Genomic DNA, 26,450 nt, shown 5'->3' with positions numbered 1-26,450 from the left:
TTCGGGTCTCTTCTCCCCAGAAATGGGCCATATTTCCTTAACCCCACTACTGAAAAAACCTGAGCTTGACTCCTCTACACCATCCAGCTACCGTCCAATAGCTAACATTCCCCTTCTTACCAAGATGCTAGAGTCCATCATATCCACTCAACTATCTTCCTACCTTGAGAAATTCACTATTCTTCAACCCTACCAATACGGCTTCCGTCCCAATTTCAGCACCGAATCCCTTCTGACCTCCTTAATCTCAAAAGTTCAATATCTCCATTCTCGCAACAAGTTCGCCGTCCTTCTTCAATTCGACCTCTCTGCAGCTTTTGATGTCGTCCATCATGATATTCTAATTTACCAACTCACGGAGATAGGCATAAACTCCACAGTCCTTGACTGGTTCTCGAAGTTCTTACGCTCTCGCTCCTACATAGTCAACATGAAGGGCACTTCTTCCTTCCCCTGAAACCCGATTTGTGGAGTCCCGCAAGGCTCACCTCTCTCTCCTATCTTCTTCAACATTTATATGTCCTCCCTTAAACTCCTCCATTTCTCCCCCCTTGAAACACTCTACACTTATGCAGACGACATCTTTGTCCTCCTCGAGACCGACCGGAACCTCACCAACCTCTCGGCGAACATATCCTCATGTATAACAAACCTTCAATCCTGGGCCCACACTGTGCAGATGAAACTGAACGAATCTAAAACAAAACTTCTCTGGCTCGGCCCAAAATTGGACCAACTGCCCACCTCCATCTCACTGTCCTCTGGCCCCACTCTGCATCTTGAATATTCTAGTAAAGTTCTGGGAGTCATCATTGACTCTACACTTTCCTTCAATGACCACCTCAACTCCCTAGTAAAAAAATGTTTCTTCAGCCTTCACATGCTGAGAAAAGTGAGATCCTGTTTCCATCAAAAACACTTTGCCGTCCTTGTCCAATCCACCATCCTTTCCAGACTGGACTACTGTAACTCTATCTACCTTAGCCTAACAAAGAAAAACCTTCAAAGACTCCAGTGGATTCAGAATACCGCTGCTAAGCTTATCTTCGCAAAAAGCAAATTCGACCACGTCTCACCGCTTTTATCCAAGCTCCACTGGCTTCCAATTATCTCCAGAGTCCACTTCAAATGTGCCTGCCTCACTTTCAAGATCCTACATGGCATCCTCCCTCCCTTCATTCCTCTTTCTTGGAACTCCTCTAACCCCAATTCTTCCAGATCCACCCCAAAACTGAAACTTTCCTTTCCCTCTCTAAAAGGCGTTTCACTTGTAGGAAAACTAGGTTCTTCCCTCCCTTTCAGAATCACTCAGTTCTGGAACTACCTTACCTCCCCTCTTAGGAATCTGAGCTCCCTCCAACTCTTCCGTAAACATCTGAAAATCTGGTTATTCTCAAAAATGTAACTCCTCCTCCCTCTCTGGTTATTCTAGTCCTCTAAATTTTCTCTTCATTTTGCCTCTTCCCTCCACTGGAGTTCCTTTCTACCCTAACTCTTGTTAACCGTGTCGAGCTTTACGAATGTAGAGATGATGCGGTATACAAACCTAAGGTTTAGATTAGATTAGATTAGATTATAAACGGAAAATTGCATTAACATCTTGTTCAAAACTAATGAGACCAGTAAGGTCATTCTTTCAGATAGTTCAGATACTGTTGATTCCAAAAGGTCAGATACATTCAGGACTCCATTGTTCAAATTAACTTGTTCAAATTCTGAATCTACCCCTTGTCTTTTTTTTCTCAAAGGCAGATAGTAAATCTTATTAACAGGTGGTATGCTCCTTCCACGTGCAGAGCATTTCTAAATGTGGATGCAGCGGTAATAGGCCCGGCGGTGATTTCAGATCACGCGATGATCTGGCTAGATGTGAATGTGGGCTTCGGTTTACGCGGACCTGTACGTTGGCACTTCCCTAGTTATCTATTTTCTGATGACCATTTCAAAACATACCTAACGACTAAATGGGGTGAATTCCTAGACTTTAATGGTCAGCATAGCAATGATCCGACACTGTTTTGGAGCACGGCTAAGGTGGTTCTCAGAGGAGATTGTATAGCTTATGTAATAGCGCGTAATCGCCGTTTGTCCCGGGGAATACTGCGGTTGGAAAAAGAACTAGCAAGCGCTAAGCGTCAGTATACCCTGTTCCCGACCCGCCACGCTAGGGAAAACTTAGTTTCCGTGGAAACGACCCACAACTCCTATATACATGAGCGCACGGTGAAAATGCTCTTGTATCAAAAATTTTGCTACCATCGCTATGGAAATCGGGCAGGGAAGTTATTAGCCCGCTTGACTTCCCAGGTGCGGGGTCACTGTTATGTTCTGGGATTGAGGGATAGTACGGGCCAATTTCACCACACTACTGAACACATTGCACAACTTTTTCAGTCCCACTTCGGGAAGATTTATGGGCGCCGGGACTCGGGAGCTGAACCCCTTATTAAGGACTATTTTGCGGATTCCAGTCTACAGCCGCTCTCTGACTCGGATGTTAGGTTTCTTAATACACCCATCACCCCTAAAGAACTACATAAAGCTATCCACAATCAACGGAATTTTTCGGCTCCAGGGCCGGATGGCTTTACGGGCAGAATTTTATAAACTGCTCTCAGGGCAGCTTAGTCCTTTTTTAAGGGACTATTACTCCCAGGTAATCCAGGATGAACATTTCCCTGGAGAAGCGAATGAGGCTTTAATCACGTTGATATTGAAGCCTGGCAAAGACAGTTCTGCTCCCGAGTCCTATCGCCCAATTTCTTTGCTGAATGTAGACATCAAAATTCTGTCCAAAATCTTAGCTGATAGATTAGCGACCCTTCTCCCCGATGTGATTGCATCCACACAAGTCGGCTTTGTACAGGGTAGACAAGCAGTACACAACGTCCGTAAAGCAGATAGCCTTAGCGCACACGCAATTTCATCACACTCCTATGCTTCTACTCAGTTTGGATGCGGCACAGGCGTTCGACCAGGTCAATTGGACGTACTTCTTTGAAGTGTTAAATTGTATGGGGATATCTGGCTGGTTCGCATCGGCATTACGCACTTTATATTCCACTCCAATAGCAAGACTACTTGTTAATGACATTATTACTGACCCAATACCTATTGAGCGGGGAACTCGACAGGGCTGTTCCCTGTCACCCCTCTTATTTCTATTGTACCTCGAACCCTTTCTTCGCACAGTGTCTCAGGACCCCGACATAGTGGGTGTGGACTTCGGGATTCATTCACTCAAAGTGTTGGCCTTTGCAGATGACCTATTATTTTTGCTAACTGACCCCGCTCACTCTGTTCAATATTTATTGCAAGCGCTTGACGAATTCAAATTTTATTCGGGATTTACGTTGAACTACCAGAAATCTATAGCCCTAGTTAGTCCCATGATACTACAACAGACATGGAGCGGTCACTTCCCATTTACGTGGGCTCAGACTTCAATTCGCTATTTGGGGCTACAGATCCCCCTAGACCTTACGACCCTGTACACCAGCAATATCACCCCATTGCTTCAAGACACCTAACAACATCTACAGAATTGGTCCACTTTTCCCTTATCGGTGGCGGGCCGGGTAGCCCTTTTTAACATGGTGCTCTTTCCCAAATGGTTATATCGCTTTCAGGTTTTACCTCTGCTGCTGTCCCATGCCCATGACATTCGTTTAACGAAAGAGCTACAGCGTTTTCTATGGGGTGGTAAGTGACCACGTATGCCCTTGCTATGGATGTGTTTGCCCAGGGACAGGGGGGGCTATGGTTTATTAAATGTACGTTAGTATGCTATGGCTGGTCAGATGAGACATATTAATGATTGGTTTAGAGGAACATCTGATTTTTCTGCTACACCACTGGAGTTATCTTTGCTGGCTTCGTTCCATGTGAGCTATTTTCTACATGTGGCGGATCCGAGGATGTGTCCTTTGGTGTCTCACTACCCCATTTTTTATGCCGGCCAGAAGGACATGGAGATGGGTCTGTAAAACAGCCAAATTGTCTTCTAGGGTATCTTTATATTTGCCTATACAGGGCAATGGAGCTTTCCAGCCGGGCATGCAAAATGCCACCTTTCTTAGGTGGCAAGCACAAGGTCTACAATATCTTTTTCACCTGTTTTCGGAGGAGGGGAGCCTGGTCACATTTACCGAGCTGCAACGGACTTTTGACCTACAGGCTAATGATCTCTTCGCCTATTACCAGATCCGTCACTATGTTCAGTCCCTCCCAGTGGCTGCCCTTACTGAAGTCTGCAGGGAGGTACTTTCGGAACTCTTCAGCCTTTCAGCCCAACAGAGGATTCCTCTACGATTTCATATTGTGGGGATCCGGGATTGCCAACCAAGTACGAATCTGTATATATTAGCGACAGCGTGGGCTGAGGACTTGCATTGCCAGTTGACTGCTCAACAGTTACAATGGGTCCTGAAGAACATTCAGAAGGTGTCACCCAATATTACTCACTGGGAAATGCAACTGAGAATTGTTCTTAGACTTTACATTCCACTGGAACATGCAGCCCGGATGGGGATTACTGCGTCGCATTCTTGCCCGAAATGCAATCAGGCTCACGCATCTTTGAGTCACATGTTTTGGACCTGCCCCGCAATCCAGCAGTTTTGGAGACATCTTGGCCTATATACTACATCGCTTTGGGGAAGGCGATGGCGATATTTGGATTTTATAATATAGCCTCGCCCAAACCCAGGGGAATGTCAGCATTTATCTCCAGAGCCCTTTTGATGGGAAAAAAGGCCATCCTCATCAACTGGCTCTCCCGTGATCGCCTGTCATATGCACAATGGAGATCCCTAATGATAGTGCACGCAACACTGGAGAGACGCATGGTGGGAGACTTGACTTTTGGCCCGGGTCTCAAATTTTGTCAGGTGTGGGAGCACTTCTGGCAGGACCTCACACCGCGTGCTCGCAGTAGACTTTTGAATCTTTAAGATTTTATTCCCACTCTCAGCTGTTGGACTGGCCATGGGCTCTTGGGGAGGGGAGGGGGGATGGGAGGAGAACTGATTATATTGTTGAAAATGTTATTTCCTGAATGGTACTACTGTTTGTATTTGCTTCTTACTGCTGGAATAATATAAATCATTTAAACATAACAGGTGGTATGCAATCAGGGGAAATTTCAAAATTTCAACAAGATATTTTTTAAACATCTCAATAGGAGATACTCCAAGCGTCTTAGGAAAGTTCAAAAGACGGATGTTCAATTAATGATTAAAGTTTTCTAGCTGTTCAACCTTACAGTTCAATTATGTTTATCCTTTATTAAACCAGAAGACAAATCTTGGAGTTTTTCAACTTTATCATTGACTTGTTTTAATTCTTTAGTAAAATCTTCTTTAATCCCCTCTAATTTAAGTCCCAAAGAGTCAACAGTACTTACTAAAGCTGCTATTTCTTGGAAAGACTTGGCCACTGATACATTCAGGCTAGCGAGAGCATCCTAAATTCTCTCTAGTGTAACCACCGGTGACTTGATCAACTGAGAGCTGGGCTTTCCTACAGCTCCTAGGTTCCCCTGCTCCTTCATTCCTCTCACGGCCTCTGTCCCTCGATCCGGGGTTCCCCCTGAAACATCCATTCGGCAGGGCTCCTCAGTCAGTTCCGTGGTTGGAGCAGGTCGCGGTAGAAGAACAGCTACAGGGGGAGATATAGATGTCTCCATGGCAAAGTCCTCCACTTCTCCTCGTGTGGGGGATAACGCCGCCAACACCCCAGGTAACTCCGTGGGATTCTGCATAGTCACGAACTCCCGAATCGATCGCTGCATCGGGGAGGAAGTTCGAGGTGTCGAGGAATCCACCCGAACTATCCCCTTATGCTTAGTATGCGGCATCTGGTTACCGATAAGGGACTTAGAAACGCTCTCAGATCAGTTCAGGAGCGCAAGTAATCTGCTGCCGCCATCTTGAATTCCTCCCTCCTGAAAAGTAATCTTTATTGAATAAGGCATCTTCCTCCCCCCTTTTTAATAATAATTTTTATTTAGAAAAGTTTTATAAATACAAAGTTCAGCAGACCAAATACAAAGCACAAGGAAGAGTGACAAGAAAAGTCTACCGCGTGGTGTCTTCACGGTGACTAAAAGATCCCAATAATATCAACCAAGAACCCCTCCCACCCAAGCACTCCAGTGTCAAAAGTTCAAAAGAGCATTACGAGCTCTAGGAGACAAACTGTCCCAAACAGGAGATAACATAAGAACATAAGAACTGCCATCACCAGATCAGACCTTGAGTCCATCAAGTCTGGTGATCCGCTCATGCGGAGGCAAAAAACTTAGTAACCTGTAAGCCTCTATGTGCCTTCCGAGGAGATGTGCATCTAACTTGCCCTTAAATCCTAGAACGGTGGGTTCCGCAGCAATCTCCACCGAGAGAGCGTTCCAGGTGTCCACCACTCGCTGTGTGAAGCAGAACTTCCTGGCATTTGTCCTGGGCTTGTCCCCCCTCAGCTTCAGTCCATGACCTCTTGTCCTAGTCACATTTGACATCGCAAATAACTTTTTGTCCTGCTCTATCTTGTCGATTCCTTTTATTATTTTAAAGGTCTCAATCATATCCCCTCACAATCTCCTCTTCTCAAGGGAGAACAGTCCCAGTTTTCTAAGCCGTTCTTCGTAGTTCAAGTTCTCCATACCTTTTACCAGCTTCGTTGCTCGCCTCTGCACTCTCTCGAGCAGTTTTATATCCTTCTTTAGATAGGGAGACCAGTGCTGGACACAGTATTCCAAGTGTGGTCTGACCATAGCTCTATAAAGCGGCATTATGACACACTCCGATCTACTCGTGATTCCCTTCTTTATCATGCCCAACATTTTATTTGCTTTCTTTGCCGCCGCCGCACATTGAGCTGATGGCTTCAGGGTCCTATCTATCAGTACCCCCAGGTCTTTTTCTCGTTCACTCTTACTCAGAGTTGCACCTGATATGCTGTACTCATGCCCCTTATTCTTTCTGCCCAAATTCATTACTTTGCACTTTTCCACATTAAACTCTACCCATCTCTCTAACTGGCTCAAGTCTCTCTGTAGTTCCTCGCTGTCCTTTTGTGATCTGATTGTCCGACATAGCTTTGTATCATCTGCAAACTTGATGAGATCAGTGGACGTTCCTTCTTCTAGATCGTTGATGAAAATATTAAATAAGATGGGCCCAAGAACCGAGCCCTGGGGCACACCGCTAGCCACTTTCTCCCAGTCTGAGAGCTTCCCATTTATGCCTACCCTCTGCATTCTGTTTTCCAGCCATTTACCTATCCACCTTAGTATGTCTCCCTCTATTCCGTGGCTTTGTAATTTCCTGAGAAGTCTTTTGTGTTCGATTTTATAGAACGCTTTATGGTAGTCCAGGTATATTATGTCCACTGGTTCCCCATTATCGATAGATTTGTTTACTGTTTCAAAGAATTGTAGTAAATTCGTCAAACATGACTTCCCTTTCCTGAAGCCATGTTGACTGGCTCTCATCAGGTCGTGTGCATCCAAGTGCCGAACTATGCTATCTTTAATCAGTGCTTCAACCATCTTTCCAGGGACAGACGTAAGACTCACTGGTCTGTAGTTGCCCAGTTCTTCTCTTGACCTTTTTTTGAAAATTGGGGTGATGTTCGCTATCTTCTAGTCTTCCGGTATCTGTCCAGTTTTAATTGACAGGTTGGCAAGGTTTTGCAGTAGTTCACCAATTTCCATCTTCAGCTCCTTTAATACTCTTGGGTGAATTCCATCCAGTCCAGGGGACTTGTCGCTTTTAAGTTTGTCGATCTGGTAGTATATCTGGTCCAAATCCACTTCTAATGTGGTGAGGCTGTCCTCTATTTCTCCTTTGAACACTTTCACTGTTTCAGGTATTGATGTAATGTCCTCTTTCGTGAAGACAGACGCAAAGAAGGAGTTTAGTCTGTCAGCAATTTGTTTGTCTTCTTTTGTTTGTTGGCTTTTAACAGAATTCTTCTGTAGCATCAAACAGCGCGTACAAGACTCCACGCAATGGTCTGGGCTAAGGCACTGATTGCACCACTTATGTGGGTCAGTTAAAGAAATAGTGCACTGGCACCTGCCACACTTTTTGAAGCCAGTCAACGGAAGGGACATGGAAGGTAAAACTGCCTCAGCCAAATCGAAAGCCGAAGGCTGAGGCGAAAACGAAGGCCCCGCCATATGAAAACCGGCTGAAGAAAAAGTAAAAGAAAAAAGTAATTTATTCTTTTTTTTTTTTACATTTTATTATGAAAAGAAAAGAGAAAGAATAAAAGACAAAAACACACGAGACAGAGGCAAAGAAAACGCAGAATGTTTCACACATGACTTTGTTCCTCCACGGAAAACTGAGAACTGAGGAGCCGCGCGCCTACGTCGGGTGGTAAGGCACTCGCACATGTGCGGTGCGGTCAGTCGCGAACTTTCTAAAGTTTTTAAGTGCACAAACACTTTAGCAGCTGTGCATACCGGGGTTCTGTGGATGACATCACCTACAAGTGAGAATATGCTGCCTGCTTGTCCTGGGATAAAGGCCAAGTATAGACCATCCTCAGCTCATAGTGGGACTCTAGTTGAATTTTAGCCAGTGGTATAATGCCAAGGGTACTTGAGGGACTAGGCCCTCCCCACACTTTGGGATCTAGCCCACCTCCAAAGCTGCATCATCGGTTTATTGGCTGGTGGGGATACCAAAGCCCCAACAGCCAAAGAAATCTGCTGCCCAAATTGTCCGCCTCCCCCTTGTGCTTTTTCACAAACAAATAAGTCAGTGGGGTGCTTTCAGCCACTGATGCTAACACTGCCTGAGTATGCTCAAGTCGTGCAAATTAAGCCTTCTTGGAGAGGCCAACTGACTTTCTCACTCCTGAGGCAGCACATGAAAGAAGGAGATCGTTCAGATAGCGGATTTCTTTGGCTGGTGGGGCTTTGGCATCCCCATAGCAAAGGTATGATAAATTAATGTGGCAGTGAAGAGGGGAGTAGGAAGAGGAAATGTATGACCCCCCTGCCCACCCCCTAAAAAAACAAGCTTCTGGTTATGCCCCTGGTTTAAGTCAAATAGCTGAGAAACAGATACCACAGAAGAGCCATTGAGATATACACACATGAGAGGCTACTATAGGAAAGAAAAAGGGCATACCACACTCTAAATAGCATGACAGGATGAGAATTATGCAAAAAAATATAAAAATCTGCTATTGAAAATGTGTTAGGTCATGTTTACCTTCCTGGGTTCAAACTAAGTTCTACAGAAAATTAACCTCATACCTATGTGAATGTTGAATAGTTCTATATACAGTGTCGAATTATAGGTAAACTAGTCTTTAAGCCCGTTACATTAATAGGTGCTAGAATAGATGTGTGTGTCTGTCTTTCTTTCTCTCTCTCCCCTTGGCCGCTGTCTGTCTGTCTATGTTTATTTATTTCTCTCTCCTTAGACACTGACTGTCTGTCTTCCTTTCTGTCTGCCTCTCTGGCCTCCTGTGTGTCATTCTTCATGTCTGTGTCCTTGTATCATTCCCCTGCCCCCCCCAGAGCAAAGCTGTCTGCCCCCAGCATACCCCTTCCCCCAAAGCAGCCCTCTTTCCCTCTCCCTGACTGTCTCTCCATGGCCCCCTTCTGTCTTCCCCCCCCTCCCCCCCCCCCCGAGCAAAGCTGTCTGTCCCCCAGCACACCTCTCCAACAAAAGCAGCCCCCTGTACCTGCAGCACCGGCATGTCACCCTTCAGCCAATCGTGAGTGCTCAGAGCGTGAGAGGGAGCGGGGCCTGGGTGTATTGAGCGCGGCGGTGGAGGCCCCAACTGCAGCTTCTTTGGCGTCGGTGAGGAAGGAGAGGTTGGCCCGACTCTCTGCAGGGGCTTTGGGGACAGTCTTCTGCGGCTCGAAGCCCTCCTCCTAGCAGCCACTGCCTTCCTCCCGCCGCCCAGAGTAGATGTCTGTATGTCTGGGTTTTTTTTATTTGTCTCTCTCTCCTTGGACGCTGTCTGTCTGTCATTCTTTGTGTCTGTGTCTCTCCCTGGTCCCCTGTCTGTCCGTCTTTCTTTCTGTCTGTCTGTCTCCCTGGCCCCCCTGCTTGCCAAAGCAGCCCCCATTCCCTCTGCCCCTGTTCTGCAATGCCTACCTGCTCCGTGGCCCCCTTCTGTTCCTCCCCCACCTGATTGCTGTCTGTCCCCAGCAAACCCCTCCCCCCAAAGCAGCCCCCTTTCCCTCTCCCCCTGTTCTGCAATGCCTACCTGCTCCGTGGCCCCTTTCTGTTCCCCCCCATGATTGCTGTCTGCACTCAGCACAACCCTCCCACCAAAACAGCCCTTTCCTGCCTGCTCCATGGCCCTTCTTTTTCCTCTTCCTCTCCTGTTCTTCCACTCCCTCCATCCATGGTTCCTGCCGCCGCTGCCGCTCCTGTTTAAAGTGGCCTGCTGAGGTTCGCGGCCAGCTGTAGCGAACCTCGCAGACCGCTGTCCACCTCATTAGCATGTTCCCTCTGATGCGATCACGTCAGAGGGAACGTACTACCATGTGGAGAGCGGCCTGCGAGGTTCGCTATGGCTGGCTGCGAACCTCAGCAGGCCACTTTGAACAGGAGTGGCAGCGGTTGTTGCGGGAGGGGGGGAGTCTGAGACGTGCAGGCCGCTGTGATCAGGAGCAGCAGTGGCGGCAGGAGCATGATCCCTCCTCCCGCCATCCGCCGCCAGCGCTGCTCCGTGTCACCCGATGCGCCTAACTGGCGCATGCGCCTCAAGCCACGGCCAGACACAGCACACATCAGGTCCCCACATCCTCCTAAGTGCGCATGCGCGCTTAGAGGACTATTATTATAGATAATTGTTTCTCAAGGAAAACACCACTTAAAATCTTCCTTACTTGATCCTTTAGCATGTGACGTGGGAAGAAGAAATATGGAACAGAAGTCACCACCAGGCAACCCGATGAGATTAATAGTCCTAGCCACCAGGCCCCTATCCACCGTGGATCCCCTGGCCTCAACTTCACTTCCTCTGTAAAAGAAGAAAGACAGGCACACAGAATTTGTCTATGTAGTACAGTAATAAAGCATCAATGGATCACTTGGCAAACAGACTATGAAATTGGCCGACACTTGCTTTAGCACTTATTAGGTTCATTTGACTTGAGTGATAGTGTCTCTCAGGAGGATCTGTCTGTTTGTTCATCAGTCTGAATGAGCAGGACTGTATTTGCACAAACAAACCCATGTGTAATGATAAAGTTGACAAGTACAGCTCCAGAGAATGAAAACCCAATGGGGAGGGAAATCAAATCAGTTTCTGGATTGTCACCAGGTTATCTTGTGCCTCATTTTTCCTTGAGTCATGCTAATAAGATCACACGTAGAGTACACTTGTTTACATATCCTTCCATAAAATCCTGTCATTATAAGAAGTTCTTTGAGAGAACCCTCTCATTTCAAGCCGCTAAACTGAATTCATGGCTTGGAAAAATTATGCTTGCGATCTCTTCCTATTTTGATTTTAGAAAACTGTTAAAGACAACTGTTTGCATTTTAACGCATTGTTATTTCTTAACAAGTCTTCTTAGATTTTTCCGATGTACTTTTACCTGTATTATATGTATCAATTTTGCTGGTTAGGTTGGTTTCTTAACCATATCCTTTTTAAACTGTAACCAGTTTAGATTCTGCTGATATTTTATTTGTATTATATGCATTATCTTTATCGCCTGTTAAGCTGGTATTTTAACTGTATTCTCTTTTACTGTTTGATGTATTTTATCTGCATTATATTGTAAATGCATTTTGGGTTTTTTAAGTTTCCATCATTCTAATTTGTTATATCTCATCTGTATTGCATGTACTAGCTCAGCTTGTTGTGAACCGCCTAGAACTTTTTGGTATGTCGGTATATAAGAATAAAATTATTATTATTATTATCAGGCTTGTATATTCTGAATCTACCAGAATGTGGCATTCTTTTTTTATTGCTCCCAAACTATGAAATGACTTACCTCCTTTTCTTTGTACTAAACAATCTTTTTCTAAATTCAAAATGTTTAAAAGTAACACTGGTCAACAAAAAAAGTATTTATTTGCTACTGAGCACTTAAAGTGTTCTTAGTTAATTTAATGATGCTGATTTCAAATCTGTAATTGAAATTCAGCTAGCACGTCAGGTTTCTGAGATACACATTACTAGTTTTTTAGACAGTTTGCATATCGGCACAATATTGTGAGAATGAACTGTGTCCCACCAAACTTGGTAATCTCAAAGTTGTATCACTCCTTCTGGGTCTGCAACCACAGAGGTTCCACTGGTGATCTGCATAGCGTGTGAGTTTTAAAAGTGTCTCTATCAACTCATACGTTTTCTTCAACCCAACTGCATGAGCAACAGGAGCATTGATATCAGTACAGAAACAAATGTTTCCTTCCATTTGGTAAAAGGAAGCCAGGATGGTGTGACAATCACAGAAAAAAGATATTTTGGTGTCCTGCTTTAAAAGATTCCATTGCTTTAGCCTTGAACTCAACAATTCTGCTTTCTCCTTTGACAATGACAAGTCTCTAACCAGATCATTAAGATCTTCTTGAGTTAGCAGGTGAGGTTGTTTTTCATCCACTTCAGATTCATACAACTCCTCCATAACAGCAGAGGTACAGTCAGAGAGGCCAAACTCAGAATGGAAGAAAATATAGCTAGGCAGGTGAAGAAAGGGGAGAAATCCTTTTTTAAATACATTAGCGACAAGAAGAAGAACACAAGCGGTATTGGGCGGCTAAAGAAACCTGACGACAACTTTACTGATTCGGACGCGTACAAAGCAGAACTACTCAATAACTACTTCTGCTCAGTCTTCACCTGCGAAGCACCAGGTCCTCAGCCACAGACAAAGGGAGTTCGGAGGACCATTTCCGGGACATGGAATTTACTGTGAGCAAAGTTATCAAAATTAAAAGTAAAAAAGCTATGGGCCCGGACAATCTACACCCTAGAGTACTTCGAGAATTGAGTGATGTCCTGGCAGAGCCGTTAGTGGTGCTCTTCAACCTTTCCTTAAGCAAAGGAAAAGTTCCCCTGGACTGGAAAACTGGCAACGTTATCCTGCTCCACAAAAAGGGATGCAGATCAGAGGCTGAAAATTATAGACCGGTGAGTCTCACATCAATAGTGAGTAAACTCATGGAAAAGTTGATCAAGAACAAATTGGACACATTTCTGGATGATGAAAGATTAAGGAATCCCCACCAGCACAGGTTTACAATGGGAAGGTCTTGTCAATCCAATATGATAAGCTTCTTTGATTGGGTAACAAAAAAACTGGATGGGGCAAGTCCCTGGACATCGTGTATTTGGACTTTAGCAAGGCTTTTGACAGTGTTCCACACCATAGGTTATTGAGCAAGATGAACTTGTCAGGACTAAGAGAAACACTGATAGCATGAGTAAAAGACTGGCTTAGCAACAGACTTCAAAGGGTAATGGTAAACGGTATTCCCTCAAAACATCGAGAGTGACCAGTGGAGTGCCACAGGGCTCGGTGTTAGGCCCGATGCTGTTTAATATTTTCGTAAGGGATCTGACTCAGGGATTTCACGGCATAATTACATTATTTGCCGACGACACTAAACTTTGCAATGTTGTGGGCAGGGCAACGGAACCTGGTAGCGCTACCAGGCCCAACACTATGGAGCAGGACCTACTTCTGCTGGAACAATGGTCCAGTACTTGGCAACTAAAGTTTAATGCCAAAAAATGTAAAGTGATGCATCTTGGAAGCAGCAATCCATGCAGAACATACACCTTGAACGGTGAAAACTTAACAAAAACTACTGCAGAAAGGGACTTGGGAATACTCATCCGAGAAGACATGAAGGCTGCAAATCAGGTGGAGAAAGCTTCAGCAAAGGCTAGATAAATGCTGGGTTGCATTAGAAGCAGCTGAAAGCCTGAAGTCATACTGCCGTTGTACAGATCCATGGTGAGACCTTACCTGGAGTACTGTGTCCAGTTCTGGAGGCCGCATTATCAAAAAGATGTGAAGAGAATGGTGTCGATCCAGAAAATGGTCATTAGGATGGTCTCAGGTCTTAAAGATCACCCATATGAAAAACGTCTGACTAGACTGCGCTTATATTCTCTTGAAGAGCGCAGAGAAAGGGGGGACATGATAGAAACATTCAAATACATCATGGGCCGCATTGAAGTGAAGGAAGAAATCTTTTTTCTTAAGGGTCCCACGGCGACAAGAGGGCATCCGCTAAAACTTAAAGGGGGAAGATTTCATGGGGACACCAGGAAATACTTCTTCACCGAAAGGGTGATTGATCGATGGAATGGCCTTCCACGCTAAGTGGTCGAGGCCAGCGACTTCAAGAGACGTTGGGACAGACAAGTGGAGTCGCTAAAGAGTCATGCCCTGAGGCTGCCTATGACAAACTGGATTCTCCAAGTCATGAGGAACAGGTTTAATTGCTGACGGGCAATCAGGATACACAATTTTTGATTTATTCTTCTTTGTAAATCCAGCAATTTTTGTCATGCAAAAATAACAGTCTGAGTGATGATTTGTTAGTTCATGTCATGCCATGGGTACAAGTGAAAGGCATCTTCTTCCATTTCCCATTCAGCTACTTGTTAATCTGGAATAGCAGACAGTGCAGTACACATAAGGTATCCACTCTATCTTGGTCACCATCTTTACAGCCAAAATAATGCTTGTATGCACTTTTAAGTCTGCTGGACAGATTCTTTCGCTGATCTTGTGCAGTAAATTGTCCGCAGACATAACAGAAATGATCAGGATGATTAACGCAACCTTGTCTGTTTAAAATAATTATAATATCTTAGACAAGACAAAAACAAACAAAATATAAAAATTCATAGGTAGAAAAAGCAGCATAATCACTTTTTAGTATAAACTTTCAAATTACTGGTATATGTGACTGATGAGCTGTCCTAAAATGCAATATTGTGTTACAGAAACGATAAAATACCGGTTCTTCACGGTAGCGTTATAACAAAAATGATATAAACACAAACTGATGCATAACTTAAAAAAGACAAAAACCGTTTTCAGATTTAGAATCAGCATGTTGCCTTTGTTAAGGTTCAGGTGACAGAACTCCAGTAGCAAAATGCTTGTTGACCAGTGTAAACATTTGAGTTAATTTTTGGACACACGTTTTGAGCTTCTGCTCACTTGCTATATTCCTGGCTGAACCTATTGATATTTACCTACCCCCTTCTCTTTCCTACCTTGTGCAGTTGTTTGTCTTTTTCTGTTGTGATGCATTTACCATTCTTCTTTTTATTCCCTACATTTTTGTATATGTAAACATCCTTGACCTATCTGCCAGAGAAGATGGTATATCAAGTTCTCATAATAAACATAAACATCTGAAGGTAGCACAAAAAAAATCATGCTATGGGAATTCCAAAACTTGCAGAGCAAAACCAGAAGCACGCACATGGCAGTGCAGTGTGCCAGAGGTGACCCAAACCCTGCTGATAGAAGAGGAGTCAGCCAGCAGTGAAGAAGCCAGCTGGAGTAAAACAGGTGAGAAGAAGCTTGTGCAGGGAAGTATGATCATGATGATAGGAATGGAGAGGGAAGATGAAAGTATGAGAGAAAAGCACAAATTGTAGGAATTACAGTGCACTTAAACCATTAACTTTTGAAAATTCAGTTTCAAATTCTTGAATTGAATCACTTACTTCAGTTCCTGCTTCATATTGTAACGTAAGATCAGTTTGTAACGAAACACAAATCTTTCGTGATTTACTTTTTGATAATGATTTGGGTTTGCTGTTCATTACAGAAATCTGGCTAACCCCAAATGACATCTTTACCCGGAAAGAACTGTGCCCCCATGGCTAATGGCTATTTTTCATCTAAGACGGGTAAACGGGGTGGGGGTTAAGCCATAATATATAAATCTTTCTTAGATATACATTTCTGTGAAGAAAACAGAAACCCATATTTGGAATATATGATCCTTTCTGTAACTGATGAATTACACTATCATCCATTAGGTATAATATTATTTTATCGCCCGCTAGTAACTTGGAATAGGTATGTAGACCATCTTTCAGAAATTATTTTAAAAGCAGCATTAAAATTTCCCAGACTTTTACTTGTAGGTGACATCAACTTACATTTAGAAAATGAGAATTGGGGGCGCTAGTGAGCACGTTTTGGGTATGGACGCGTGGTGAGTAAGCTCCAGTGTATTTATACTAACAATCGAGGAAAAACACCTTTATTTTCGATTATACTTCGGGGTTTTTGCTTTACATATTGCCTCTCAATATGTCCTCTGCAAAACCTAGTAAACGCAAAAGTGTGGAGCCAACCACGCCGTCAAAAAACAGCGCTGATAAACCGGAGGAAGTTTCAATGGCCTCTCTTATGGTAGAACTGCACTTCATTCACGAGCTGATCCTAGACAAGAGACAGGATATATCAGAGATAAGAGAGGATTTAACATCCCTAAAACTTAATAACATAGTAACATATAGTAACATAGTAGATGACGGCAGATAAAGACCCGAATGGTCCATCCAGTCTGCCCAACCTGATTCAATTTAAATTTTTTAATTTTTTCTTCTTAGCTATTTCTGGGCAAGAATCCAAAGCTTTACCCTGTACTGTGCTTGGGTTCCAACTGCCGAATTCTGTTAAGACTTACTCTAGCCCATCTACACCCTCCCAGCCATTGAAGCCCTCCCCAGCCCATCCTCCACCAAACGGCCATATACAGACGCAGAGAAATTTAGACAATATTTTTCTAGGCATTTAAACTAGAAGGTGGGGGTGGTGTAGGTACGAAGGACAATTATAGAGACCACCCCCGGCAAAAGAAAAGATGTGATAGTAGTAAAGACTGCAACATAAGCAATATCAGCAACTCATTTCTTAGTATTGCAAAGGAAAGTGAAACGAAACAAAAATCCATACGAAAAAGGAGATTATCGCTGAAAAATAGCTGGAAAGCGATAACCACAAATGCTCGCAGTCTAAGCAACAAAGTTCATGATCTGCAAGCCCTGATGTTAGAGGCAGATCTAGATATTGTCGCTATCACAGAGACATGGTTCAGTGAATCACGTGAATGGGATGCAAACATATCGGGATATAATCTTTTTAGGAAGGACAGAGATGGTCAAAAAGGTGGAGGAGTAGCTCTCTATGTAAAGATCAAATGCAAGGGACCTGGGGAGAGGAAGAAGCAATATGGATTGCTCTGAACTTCTATCTATGTGGGTGTAGTCTACAGACCTCCGACTCAATCGCAGCAAATTGATAAGTATCTGATTGTGGATATCCAAAAGTTTGGAAGGAAAGAGGAGGTTCTGCTGTTGGGAGATTTCAACCTGCCGGATGCGGACTGGAATGTTCCATCTGCGGAATCGGAAAGAAGTAGGGAGATAGTGGATGCTTTTCAAGAGGTTCTGCTCAGACAAATGGTGACGGAACCCACAAGGGAAAAAGCGATATTGGATCTGGTCCTCAAATGGAGAGAGTATCTCTAATGTTCGAGAGGGTGCTCACCTGGGAAGTAGCGATCATCAAACGGTTTGGTTTGATATAACGGCTAAAGTGGAGAGCGGCCGCACGATACTTAAAGTCCTAGATTTCAAACGTACGGACTTTAATGCAATGGGAAAGTACCTGAAGAAAGATCTGTTAGGATGGGAGGACATAAGAGAAGTGGAAAAACAGTGGTCTAAGCTGAAAGGAGTGATAAAAATGGCTACGGACCTTTATGTGAATAAAATCAATAAAACAAGAGAAAAAGGAAGCTGATATGGTTCTCCAACCTAGTGGCTGAGAAAATAAAGGCGAAAGAGTTGGCGTTCATGAAATATAAAAAAAACCCAAGAAGAGGAGAGCAGAAAGGACTACAGGGTGAAACTGAAAGAAGCCAAGAGAGAGATACGTTTGGCGAAGGCACAGGCAGAAGAACAAATGGCTAAAAATGTAAAAAAGGGAGATAAAAATTTTTTCAGATATATTAGTGAAAGGAGGAAGATAAAAAATGGAATTGCTAGGCTAAAAGATGCTGGGAACCAATATGTGGAGAGTGATGAGGAGAAAGCAAATGTGCTAAACAAATACTTCTGTTCTGTGTTTACAGAAGTAAATCCTGGAGAAGGACCGAGATTGTCTGGCAAAGTTACACGAGAAAATGGAGTAGATTCTGCGCCGTTCACGGAGGAGGGTGTTTATGAGTAACTTGAAAAACTGAAGGCGGACAAAGCGATGGGACCAGACGGGATCCATCCCAGGATACTAAGGGAGCTCAGAGAGGTTCTGGCGAGTCCTATTAAAGACTTGTTCAACAAATCTCTGGAGACGGGAGTGATTCCTGGGGATTGGAGGAGGACGGATGTGGTCCCTATTCATAAAAGGGATGAAGCAGGAAACTACAGGCTGGTGAGCCTCACTTCAGTTGTTGGAAAAATAATGGAAGTGTTGCTGAAAGAAAGGATAGTGTACTTCCTTGAATCTAATGGGTTACAGGATCCGAGGCAACATGGCTTTACAAAAGGTAAATCGTGCCAAACGAACCTGATTGAATTTTTTGATTGGGTGACCAGAGAGCTGGATCGAGGGCATAAGAACATAAGAACATAAGAACTGCCATCTCCGGATCAGACCCATGGTCCATCAAGTCCGGCGATCCGCACACGCGGAGGCCCAGTCAGGTATACACCTGATGTAGTTTTAGTCACCCATATCCCTCTATGCCTCTCATAAGGAGATGTGCATCTAATTTGCCTTTGAATCCCAGCACAGTGGATTCCTTGATAACCTCCTTTGGGAGAGCATTCCAGGCGTCTACCACTCGCTGCGTAAAACAGAACTTCCTGACATTTGTCCTGGACTTGTCCCCCCTTAGCTTCAAACCATGTCCTCTTGTCCGTGTCGCGTTGGACAATGTAAATAATTTATTTTCCTGCTCTATTTTATCGATGCCTTTCAGCATTTTGAACGTCTCGATCATGTCCCCTCGCAGCCTTCTCTTCTCAAGGGAGAACAGTCCTAGTTTCTTGAGTTGTTCCTCATATTCCAAGTTCTCCATACCTCTTATTAACTTCGTTGCTCGTCTCTGCACCCTCTCTAACAGTTTTATATCCTTCTTTAGGTTGGGAGACCAATGTTGGACACAGTATTCCAAGTGTGGTCTGACCATTGCTCTATAAAGCGGTATTATGACTTTCTCCGATCTACTCGTGATTCCTTTCTTTATCATGCCTAACATTCTGTTTGCTTTCTTTGCCGCTGCCGCGCATTGTGCCGACGGCTTCAGGGTCCTATCTATCAGTACACCCAGGTCCTTTTCTTGTTCGCTCTTACCCAGAGTTGCGCCTGACATTCTATACTCGTATTCCTTATTCTTACTACCTAAATGCATTACTTTGCATTTCTCCACGTTGAACTTCATCTGCCATTGATCTGCCCATTTCTCTAACTGATACAAGTCGCTCTGGAGTTCCTCGCTATCCTCCTGCGATCTGATTGCCCGGCATAGCTTTGTGTCGTCTGCAAACTTAATGATTTCACTGGATATTCCGTCTTCCAGGTCATTGATATAAATATTAAATAGGATCGGTCCAAGCACGGAGCCCTGGGGCACACCACTAGTCACTTTCTCCCAGTCTGAGAACTTTCCATTTATGCCCACTCTCTGCTTTCTGTTTTCCAACCATTTGCCTATCCACCTTTGTATATCTCCCTCTATTCCATGGCTTTGTAGTTTCCTGAGAAGCCTTTCATGTGGAACTTTGTCGAATGCTTTCTGGAAGTCCAAATATATTATGTCCACCGGCATTCCACTATCAATTTGCTTGTTCACGGTTTCGAAAAATTGAAGTAAATTCGTCAAACATGATTTCCCTTTCCTGAACCCATGTTGACTGGGTTTCATCAAGTCGTGTGTATCTAGGTGCCGGACTATGCTATCCTTGATCAGTGCTTCAACCATCTTTCCAGGAACAGACGTAAGACTCACAGGTCTGTAGTTGCCCGGTTCCCCTCTCGATCCTTTTTTGAAAATTGGCGCGACATTCGCTATCTTCCAGTCTTCTGGTATCTGTCCAGTTCTGATTGTCAGATTGGCAAGTTTCTGCAATAGCTCTCCGATTTCAACCTTCAATTCCTTTAAAACTCTCGGGTGAATTCCATCCGGTCCAGGGGATTTGTCACTTTTAAGTTTGTCTATCTGGTAGTATATCTGGTCCAACTCCACTTCAACTGTGGTGAGGCTGTCTTCTATTACTCCACTAAACACTTTCACTGCTTCTGGTATTTTAGCGGTATCCTCCTCCGTAAAGACGGACGCAAAGAAGGAATTTAGTTTGTCAGCAATTTGTTTATCTTCCTTGATGTACCCTTTCCTTCCCTGGTCGTCCAGGGGTCCCACCGCCTCTTTTGCGGGTTTTTTCCCTTTCACGTATCTAAAGAAGGGTTTGAAGTTTTTGGCTTCTTGCGCTATTTTTTCCTCATAGTCCTTTTTGGCATCCCTCACCGCCTTGTGACATTTCTTTTGATCATCTTTATGTATTTTCCATGCTTTGGTTGTTTTCATGTGTTTCCAATTTTTGAAAGAGTCCTTCTTTTCTTTTATGGCTACCCTCACCTGTCTGGTAAGCCATGCCGGTTCTCCCTTACCTTTTGTTCTCCCCTCTTTGGAGATCCTTGGAATGTGGAGATTTTGTGCTTCTGAGATAGTATTTTTCAGTAGGGACCATGCCTGGTCTACCGTTTCAAGTTTGTCCACCTTTTTCTTGAGTCGTTGTTTCACCATGGCTCTCATGCGATCGTATTTGCCCTTTTTAAAATTAAAGGTGTTGGTTAAGGTTTTGGCACGTTGTCTATTCCCAATGTCAAGCTTAAAGTTGATCACATTGTGATCGCTCGTCCCCAGCGGTACCGTAACTTCTACTTCTTTTGTCGGTCCCGTGAGGCCATTTAGTACCAAGTCCAGGGTGGCGTTGTCTCTTGTCGGCTCCTTTACCAATTGTTCCAGGAAGCAATCCCCTAGCACCTCCAAGAACTTGGCCTCCTTGCCGCAGTTGGAGGTTCCTAGTTTCCAGTCTATCCTCGGGAAATTGAAGTCTCCCAATATTATTACATTGCCCGTTTTGCTTTCTTGTTTGATTTCCTCTATCATTTCTGAGTCAGTTTCCTCCGCCTGTCCTGGGGGACGATAGTAAAGGCCAATTTTCGTGTCTGCGCTGTTTTGGCCAGGAATCTTGACCCAGAGGGACTCTAGCTTCTCTTTTGTTTCCGTTGTAGCCACTTCAACAGATTCTATTCCTTCCTGAACATATAGGGCAATACCTCCACCTTTCTGCCCTACTCGATCTCTTCTATATAGTTTGTATCCCTGCAGTACGGTGTCCCATTTGTTTTCTTCATTCCACCATGTTTCTGTTATGCCAATGATATCCATGTTCTCATGTCTTGCTATCGTCTCTAGTTCTCCCATTTTGTTTCCTAGACTTCTAGCATTTGTATACATGCATTTAAGTTCCCTTCGTGTTACCTTTTTGGCATATGCTAGAAGTAATTTACCTGGATTTTAGCAAAGCCTTTGATACAATTCCTCATAGGAGGCTGTTGAACAAACTTGAAGGGCTGCAGTTAGGACCCAAAGTGGTGAACTGGGTCAGAAACTGGCTGTCGGACAGACGCCAGAGGGTGGTGGTTAATGGAAGTCGCTCGAAGGAAGGAAAGGTGACTAGTGGAGTCTCTCAGGGTTCAGTGCTGGGGCCAATCCTGTTCAATATGTTTGTGAGTGACATTGCTGAAGGGTTAGAAGGAAAAGTGTGCCTTTTTGCAGATGATACCAAGATTTGTAACAGAGTAGACACCGAAGAGGGAGTGGAAAATATGAAAAAGGATCTGCAAAAGTTAGAGGAATGGTCTAATGCCTGGTAACTAAAATTCAATGCAAAGAAATGCAGAGTAATGCATTTGGGGATTAATAATAGGAAGGAACCGTATATGCTGGGAGGAGAAAAGCTGATATGCACGGACGGGGAGAGGGACCTTGGGGTTATAGTGTCCGAAGATCTAAAGGCGAAAAAACAGTGTGACAAGGCAGTGGCTGCTGCCAGAAGGATGCTGGGCTATATAATGAGAGGCGAAGTCAGTAGAAGGAAGAAGGTGTTGATGCCCCTGTACAGGTCATTGGTAAGGCCCCACTTGGAGTATTGTGTTCAGTTTTGGAGACCGTATCTGGCGAAAGACGTAAGAAGACTTGAGGCGGTCCAGAGGAGGGCGATGAAAATGATAGGAGGCTTGCGCCAGAAGACGTATGAGGAGAGACTGGAAGCCCTGAATATGTATACCCTAGAGGAAAGGAGAGACAGGGGAGATATGATTCAGACGTTCAAATACTTGAAGGGTATTAACGTAGAACAAAATCTTTTCCAGAGAAAGGAAAATGGTAAAACCAGAGGACATAATTTGAAGTTGAGGGGTGGTAGATTCAGGGGCAATGTTAGGAAATTCTACTTTACGGAGAGGGTGGTGGATGCCTGGAATGCGCTCCCGAGAGAGGTGGTGGAGAGTAAAACTGTGACTGAGTTCAAAGAAGCGTGGGATGAACACAGAGGATCTAGAATCAGAAAATAATGTTAAATATTGGACCAAGGCAAGTACTGGGCAGACTTGCACGGTCTGTTTATGTCCGTTTGGTGGGGGATGGGCTGGGGAGGGCTTCGGTGGCTGGGGGGGTATAGATGGGCTAGAGTGGGTTTTGGCGGGGATTTTGTGCAGTTGGGGCCCGGGCACAGTGCCGGGTGGAGCTTTGGATTCTTGCCCAGAAGTGGCTAAGAAAAAAATTAAAAGATTTGGGTTGAGTCGGGTTGGGCGGACTGGATGGACCATTCGGGTCTTTGTCTGCCGTCATCTACTATGTTACTATGTATATTGAGACCATCACACTGCATGGAGATGCAGTACTGATGGGAGACTTCAATATGCCCGATGTGGACTGGAACAAACCTTCAGCTACAATCAGCCGCAGCAAGAGGCTACTAGCCTCCATTTGAGGAGCACGCCTCAAGCAATTGGTATTAGAACCCACCAGGGATCAGGAAATCCTGGACCTGTTACTCACCAATGGAAACAGTGTCACAGAGGTATCGGTGGGAGATACCTTGGCCTCCAGTGACCACAACATGGTGTGGTTCCTGAAGGGACACGTATCAGTATCATGTACCTTGGTAGTTTTCCATAGAATGTTTTGAAGCTGTAAGAAAACCAGCTTTCCTTCTTTCCTTCTCTGAAAATAGTACAAGGACATTTATGTTTGAAAAGATATGTTCTTAACTTGTTGTGAAGTGAATTCAATTGTTTTTATAAGCCGTATTTGCAAACAGCTTTAGATTAGGGGCTCTGCTGGCCAAGGCTTTTCTGACCTTTTGGACGCCAGTCTTGAGATAGAAAAAATGCTGATTTCTTTAAAGTTTCATATGACCTGTGTCCATATATGGTTTGTGTTTACGTCACATGTTGACACATGCTGACAACACTGATTTAGAATAATATAAAAGAGATGTAAAGCTCACAATAAAATTGGACATGTTTGAAAGATGATTTCTGGTCTTTAAGATATGTCCCCAGGTACCTGACTTCAGAAATGACAGATACAGAGAAAGTATGGGGCAGGAATTGGGACCTAATCCTTTTTAGTTGGGGGCTCGTCCGGGATGGGCAGATGATATCACCGATATTTTGTGAGTATTTCTGAATTTTTTCTGTTCTTTAATACTCACTAGGTATTGGTGACCTGTACCCACCCTTTATTTTAAGTTCAAGCTTTGGGTTTTATTATGGAGGTTTTTTGGGAAAAATCTCGGGGTACTTTCGGTAAGCGCCCCTCGTGAATATAAGCAGCTGCCATTCTTTCGGGAAGAATGAAATTATTTATAGAACCCCCCTGCCCACTCTGTCATTTGTGAGGTTAAAACTTTTATAGAGTATAAGATTTTATTGTCTCTTATTACTGTACATCGCTTATAAGGTAAGATAAGCAAATATTTTTGCATTGATATATTGTTTTTGTAATGAGTCTAATGGCACTTAGGATTCTCCCCCTCCTAGACAGATGAGACTTGTACGGCTGTGTGTGTATGATATTCTTCCTTCAGCTCACATCTTTCTGTGTCACCAATCCTTTCCCGTATACGTTTGCACTGTTTATATGTTTAACACTGAGGTAGGACATGCTGTTATGTGGAATGAATTGCAAGTGCTGTTTGAATCAGTCTAAGATCTTTCCTTCGCAGCTTGTACACAAGCAGCTTTCATTATCAGGGTCCGTGCATGAATGCTTTTGCCCCTTCCCCCAGACTTCTCAGTTTGGGCTTCCACTGACCCCCTACAGTGTTTCTTTGAAGTTACTCATTCTTGTTTTTATCAAGCAGTACGGTGAGATTCCACTGCTTGTCACTTATCTTTTCTCCGGCATTATCAAAACCACCATCTCTTCTTACAATACGCCCATCGCTCTTCTTGTCAAAGCTGATGGCATTCCCCGTTTCGTCCTAGACTTTAGGGCTGTTAATGTTTTGGTAATTCTCAATGCACTTATGTTTCTTCCTCTCCTCCATTCCATCGGCAGCCAATTTTTTTTCTGTCATTGTCCTAAAGAAAGTTTTATTTTAGTCCCTGTTGGTGAGGCTTTTCAGCCCCTTTTTGCCTTCACTTTTAAGCAACAGTATACCTGATGTGGAATGCCCCAGGGCTATGTTGACTCCATTGTCCTTCGGGCTATTCTACAGTCATACTCTGCCCCTCATGGTTCTGTCCTCATTCTGTACCTCCTTTTGTGTTCCATAATTCAGGAGACCTGTCAGGCTGATAGTTTGCACCTTTTACAATGGTTGTCTGTGTGTGGTCACAAGGTGTCACGAAATAAACTGCACTGGTGTAAATCTGAAGTGAAATACCTGGGTTTTGTCCTGTCTCATGGTCAGAGGACAATCTGCACTTTCCGCATTGCTGCTGTTCTGGGTCTGCCCCGCCCAGCTACTAAGAAAGACATGCTTACTTTTCTTGATATGATTGGTTACTGCCGCCAATGGATCTCTGCTTGTTCCTTCTATGACCAGATTCTGAGACAGACCCTGGTTTCTGAAATGACTGCTCTTATCAGATGGACTCATGAAATGTTGGACATTTGAGATGTGCTTTGGTTTCTAGCTCAGGTCTGGGTGTTCCTGCTTATGCCCATATGTTTTATCTCTTTATTTGGGACCATTGTAACACCATGAAGGGAGAACATGGCGGTAAGTTACGCTCTGTTGCCTTTTTTTCTATAGTCACTCCTGTTCAAGAAAGCCCTGGCTGCTTGTGCTATGGTGGTAGAGATGGTTACTCCTCTGACCCTTGGTCACTCCACTACCCTTCACTTTTCACGATGTCCAAGCCCTTCTTTTAAATGGGCTCCTGGGTCTCAAGGGTGAATAGGATTTTCTTCCTGTCCTTTTTCACAGCTTCAGTCCTTTGTTACTCCCCTCTGAACTTGATGCCTGGTGTTTGGTGGGTGCCCAAAGCCGCCCTTTTGGACGGACTTTGGTGCAAAGAGGGGAAACCCTGGATACCAGCTGCTAGCTCTCCCTTATTCATTGCCCAATATCATGGTATTGGTTATCGTAGTGCTCGCTCGACATTTTAACTTCTTGCTAGTGATATTTTCATTCTTGTCCTTTTGCTCCTTGATACAGATATATATAGCTCGATAATTACAGCTGGCACGTTTGTGACTTGAAAACAAATTGGAAAACACAATTCATTTCTATTGTTCGGATATATACATAGCCATCCCAGATCAGTTTTGGCACAGATATTTCTAATGTTTTCCAAGGGTCCTCTTTATCACTGCAGAGATAGAGACGCTCCAAAGAGACATTAGCTTTATGCCTTTTTCCAAATATGAGATGGTTATGATATACATTATTTGTAGTTTTGTTTTTTTTATATCAATGTGTTTATTTGCAAAGTTAAATTCAGCCCTGCACACTTGACAGATGGAGTAATAGCTCCACGCTTAAAACTTTATGTTTTGTCTGTGTCATGTCAACTTGCTTTAGTTTAGTGGGTACCCCAGGATACATAATATTGGCCACTTCTAGAGCTCTTTTTCCACTTCTTACTAGCCTAACTGCGCAATGCTTTTAGCTTTCATATTCTGAATATAGTTTAGTTAAGGGTTATATGTTTAAGAAAAAGTTTTACTTTATACAGCGTTTATTTCGTGGTGTTCCCTACATATGATCCATTCAGTATACATTTATGAATACATTCAGTACATCAGTATGGTCTCTCTGAAGTGCATAATAGTTATATGCAGCACGCAAAAACATATCTTTTTGGATTGTTCAATTAAGAACCTTAAGTAACTGAGTATTGTCTCTCTTTTGCCATAGCTATACTAAGTAAATGAATTGGTATTGTTACA

At 43.8% G+C, this 26,450-nt stretch overlaps 1 protein-coding gene across 3 annotated transcripts in view; it reads right to left on the bottom strand.

The window, feature by feature from the left end:
* Positions 1 to 26,450, bottom strand: part of SLCO2A1 (solute carrier organic anion transporter family member 2A1) — an 887,587-nt gene that overhangs the window by 514,912 nt on the left and 346,225 nt on the right. For all 3 annotated transcript variants that reach the window (XM_033958445.1, XM_033958444.1, XM_033958443.1), the window contains one exon: positions 10,862 to 10,995. In XM_033958445.1, the coding sequence (XP_033814336.1) occupies positions 10,862 to 10,995 (134 nt within the window). The remainder of the gene's footprint in view (positions 1 to 10,861; positions 10,996 to 26,450) is intronic.

Source organism: Geotrypetes seraphini, chromosome 9 (assembly GCF_902459505.1).
Source record: "Geotrypetes seraphini chromosome 9, aGeoSer1.1, whole genome shotgun sequence".
Classification (NCBI taxonomy): Eukaryota; Metazoa; Chordata; class Amphibia; order Gymnophiona; family Dermophiidae; genus Geotrypetes; species Geotrypetes seraphini.
Note: the sequence above shows the minus strand (reverse complement) of the source record. Positions and strands in the feature narration are given on the sequence as shown.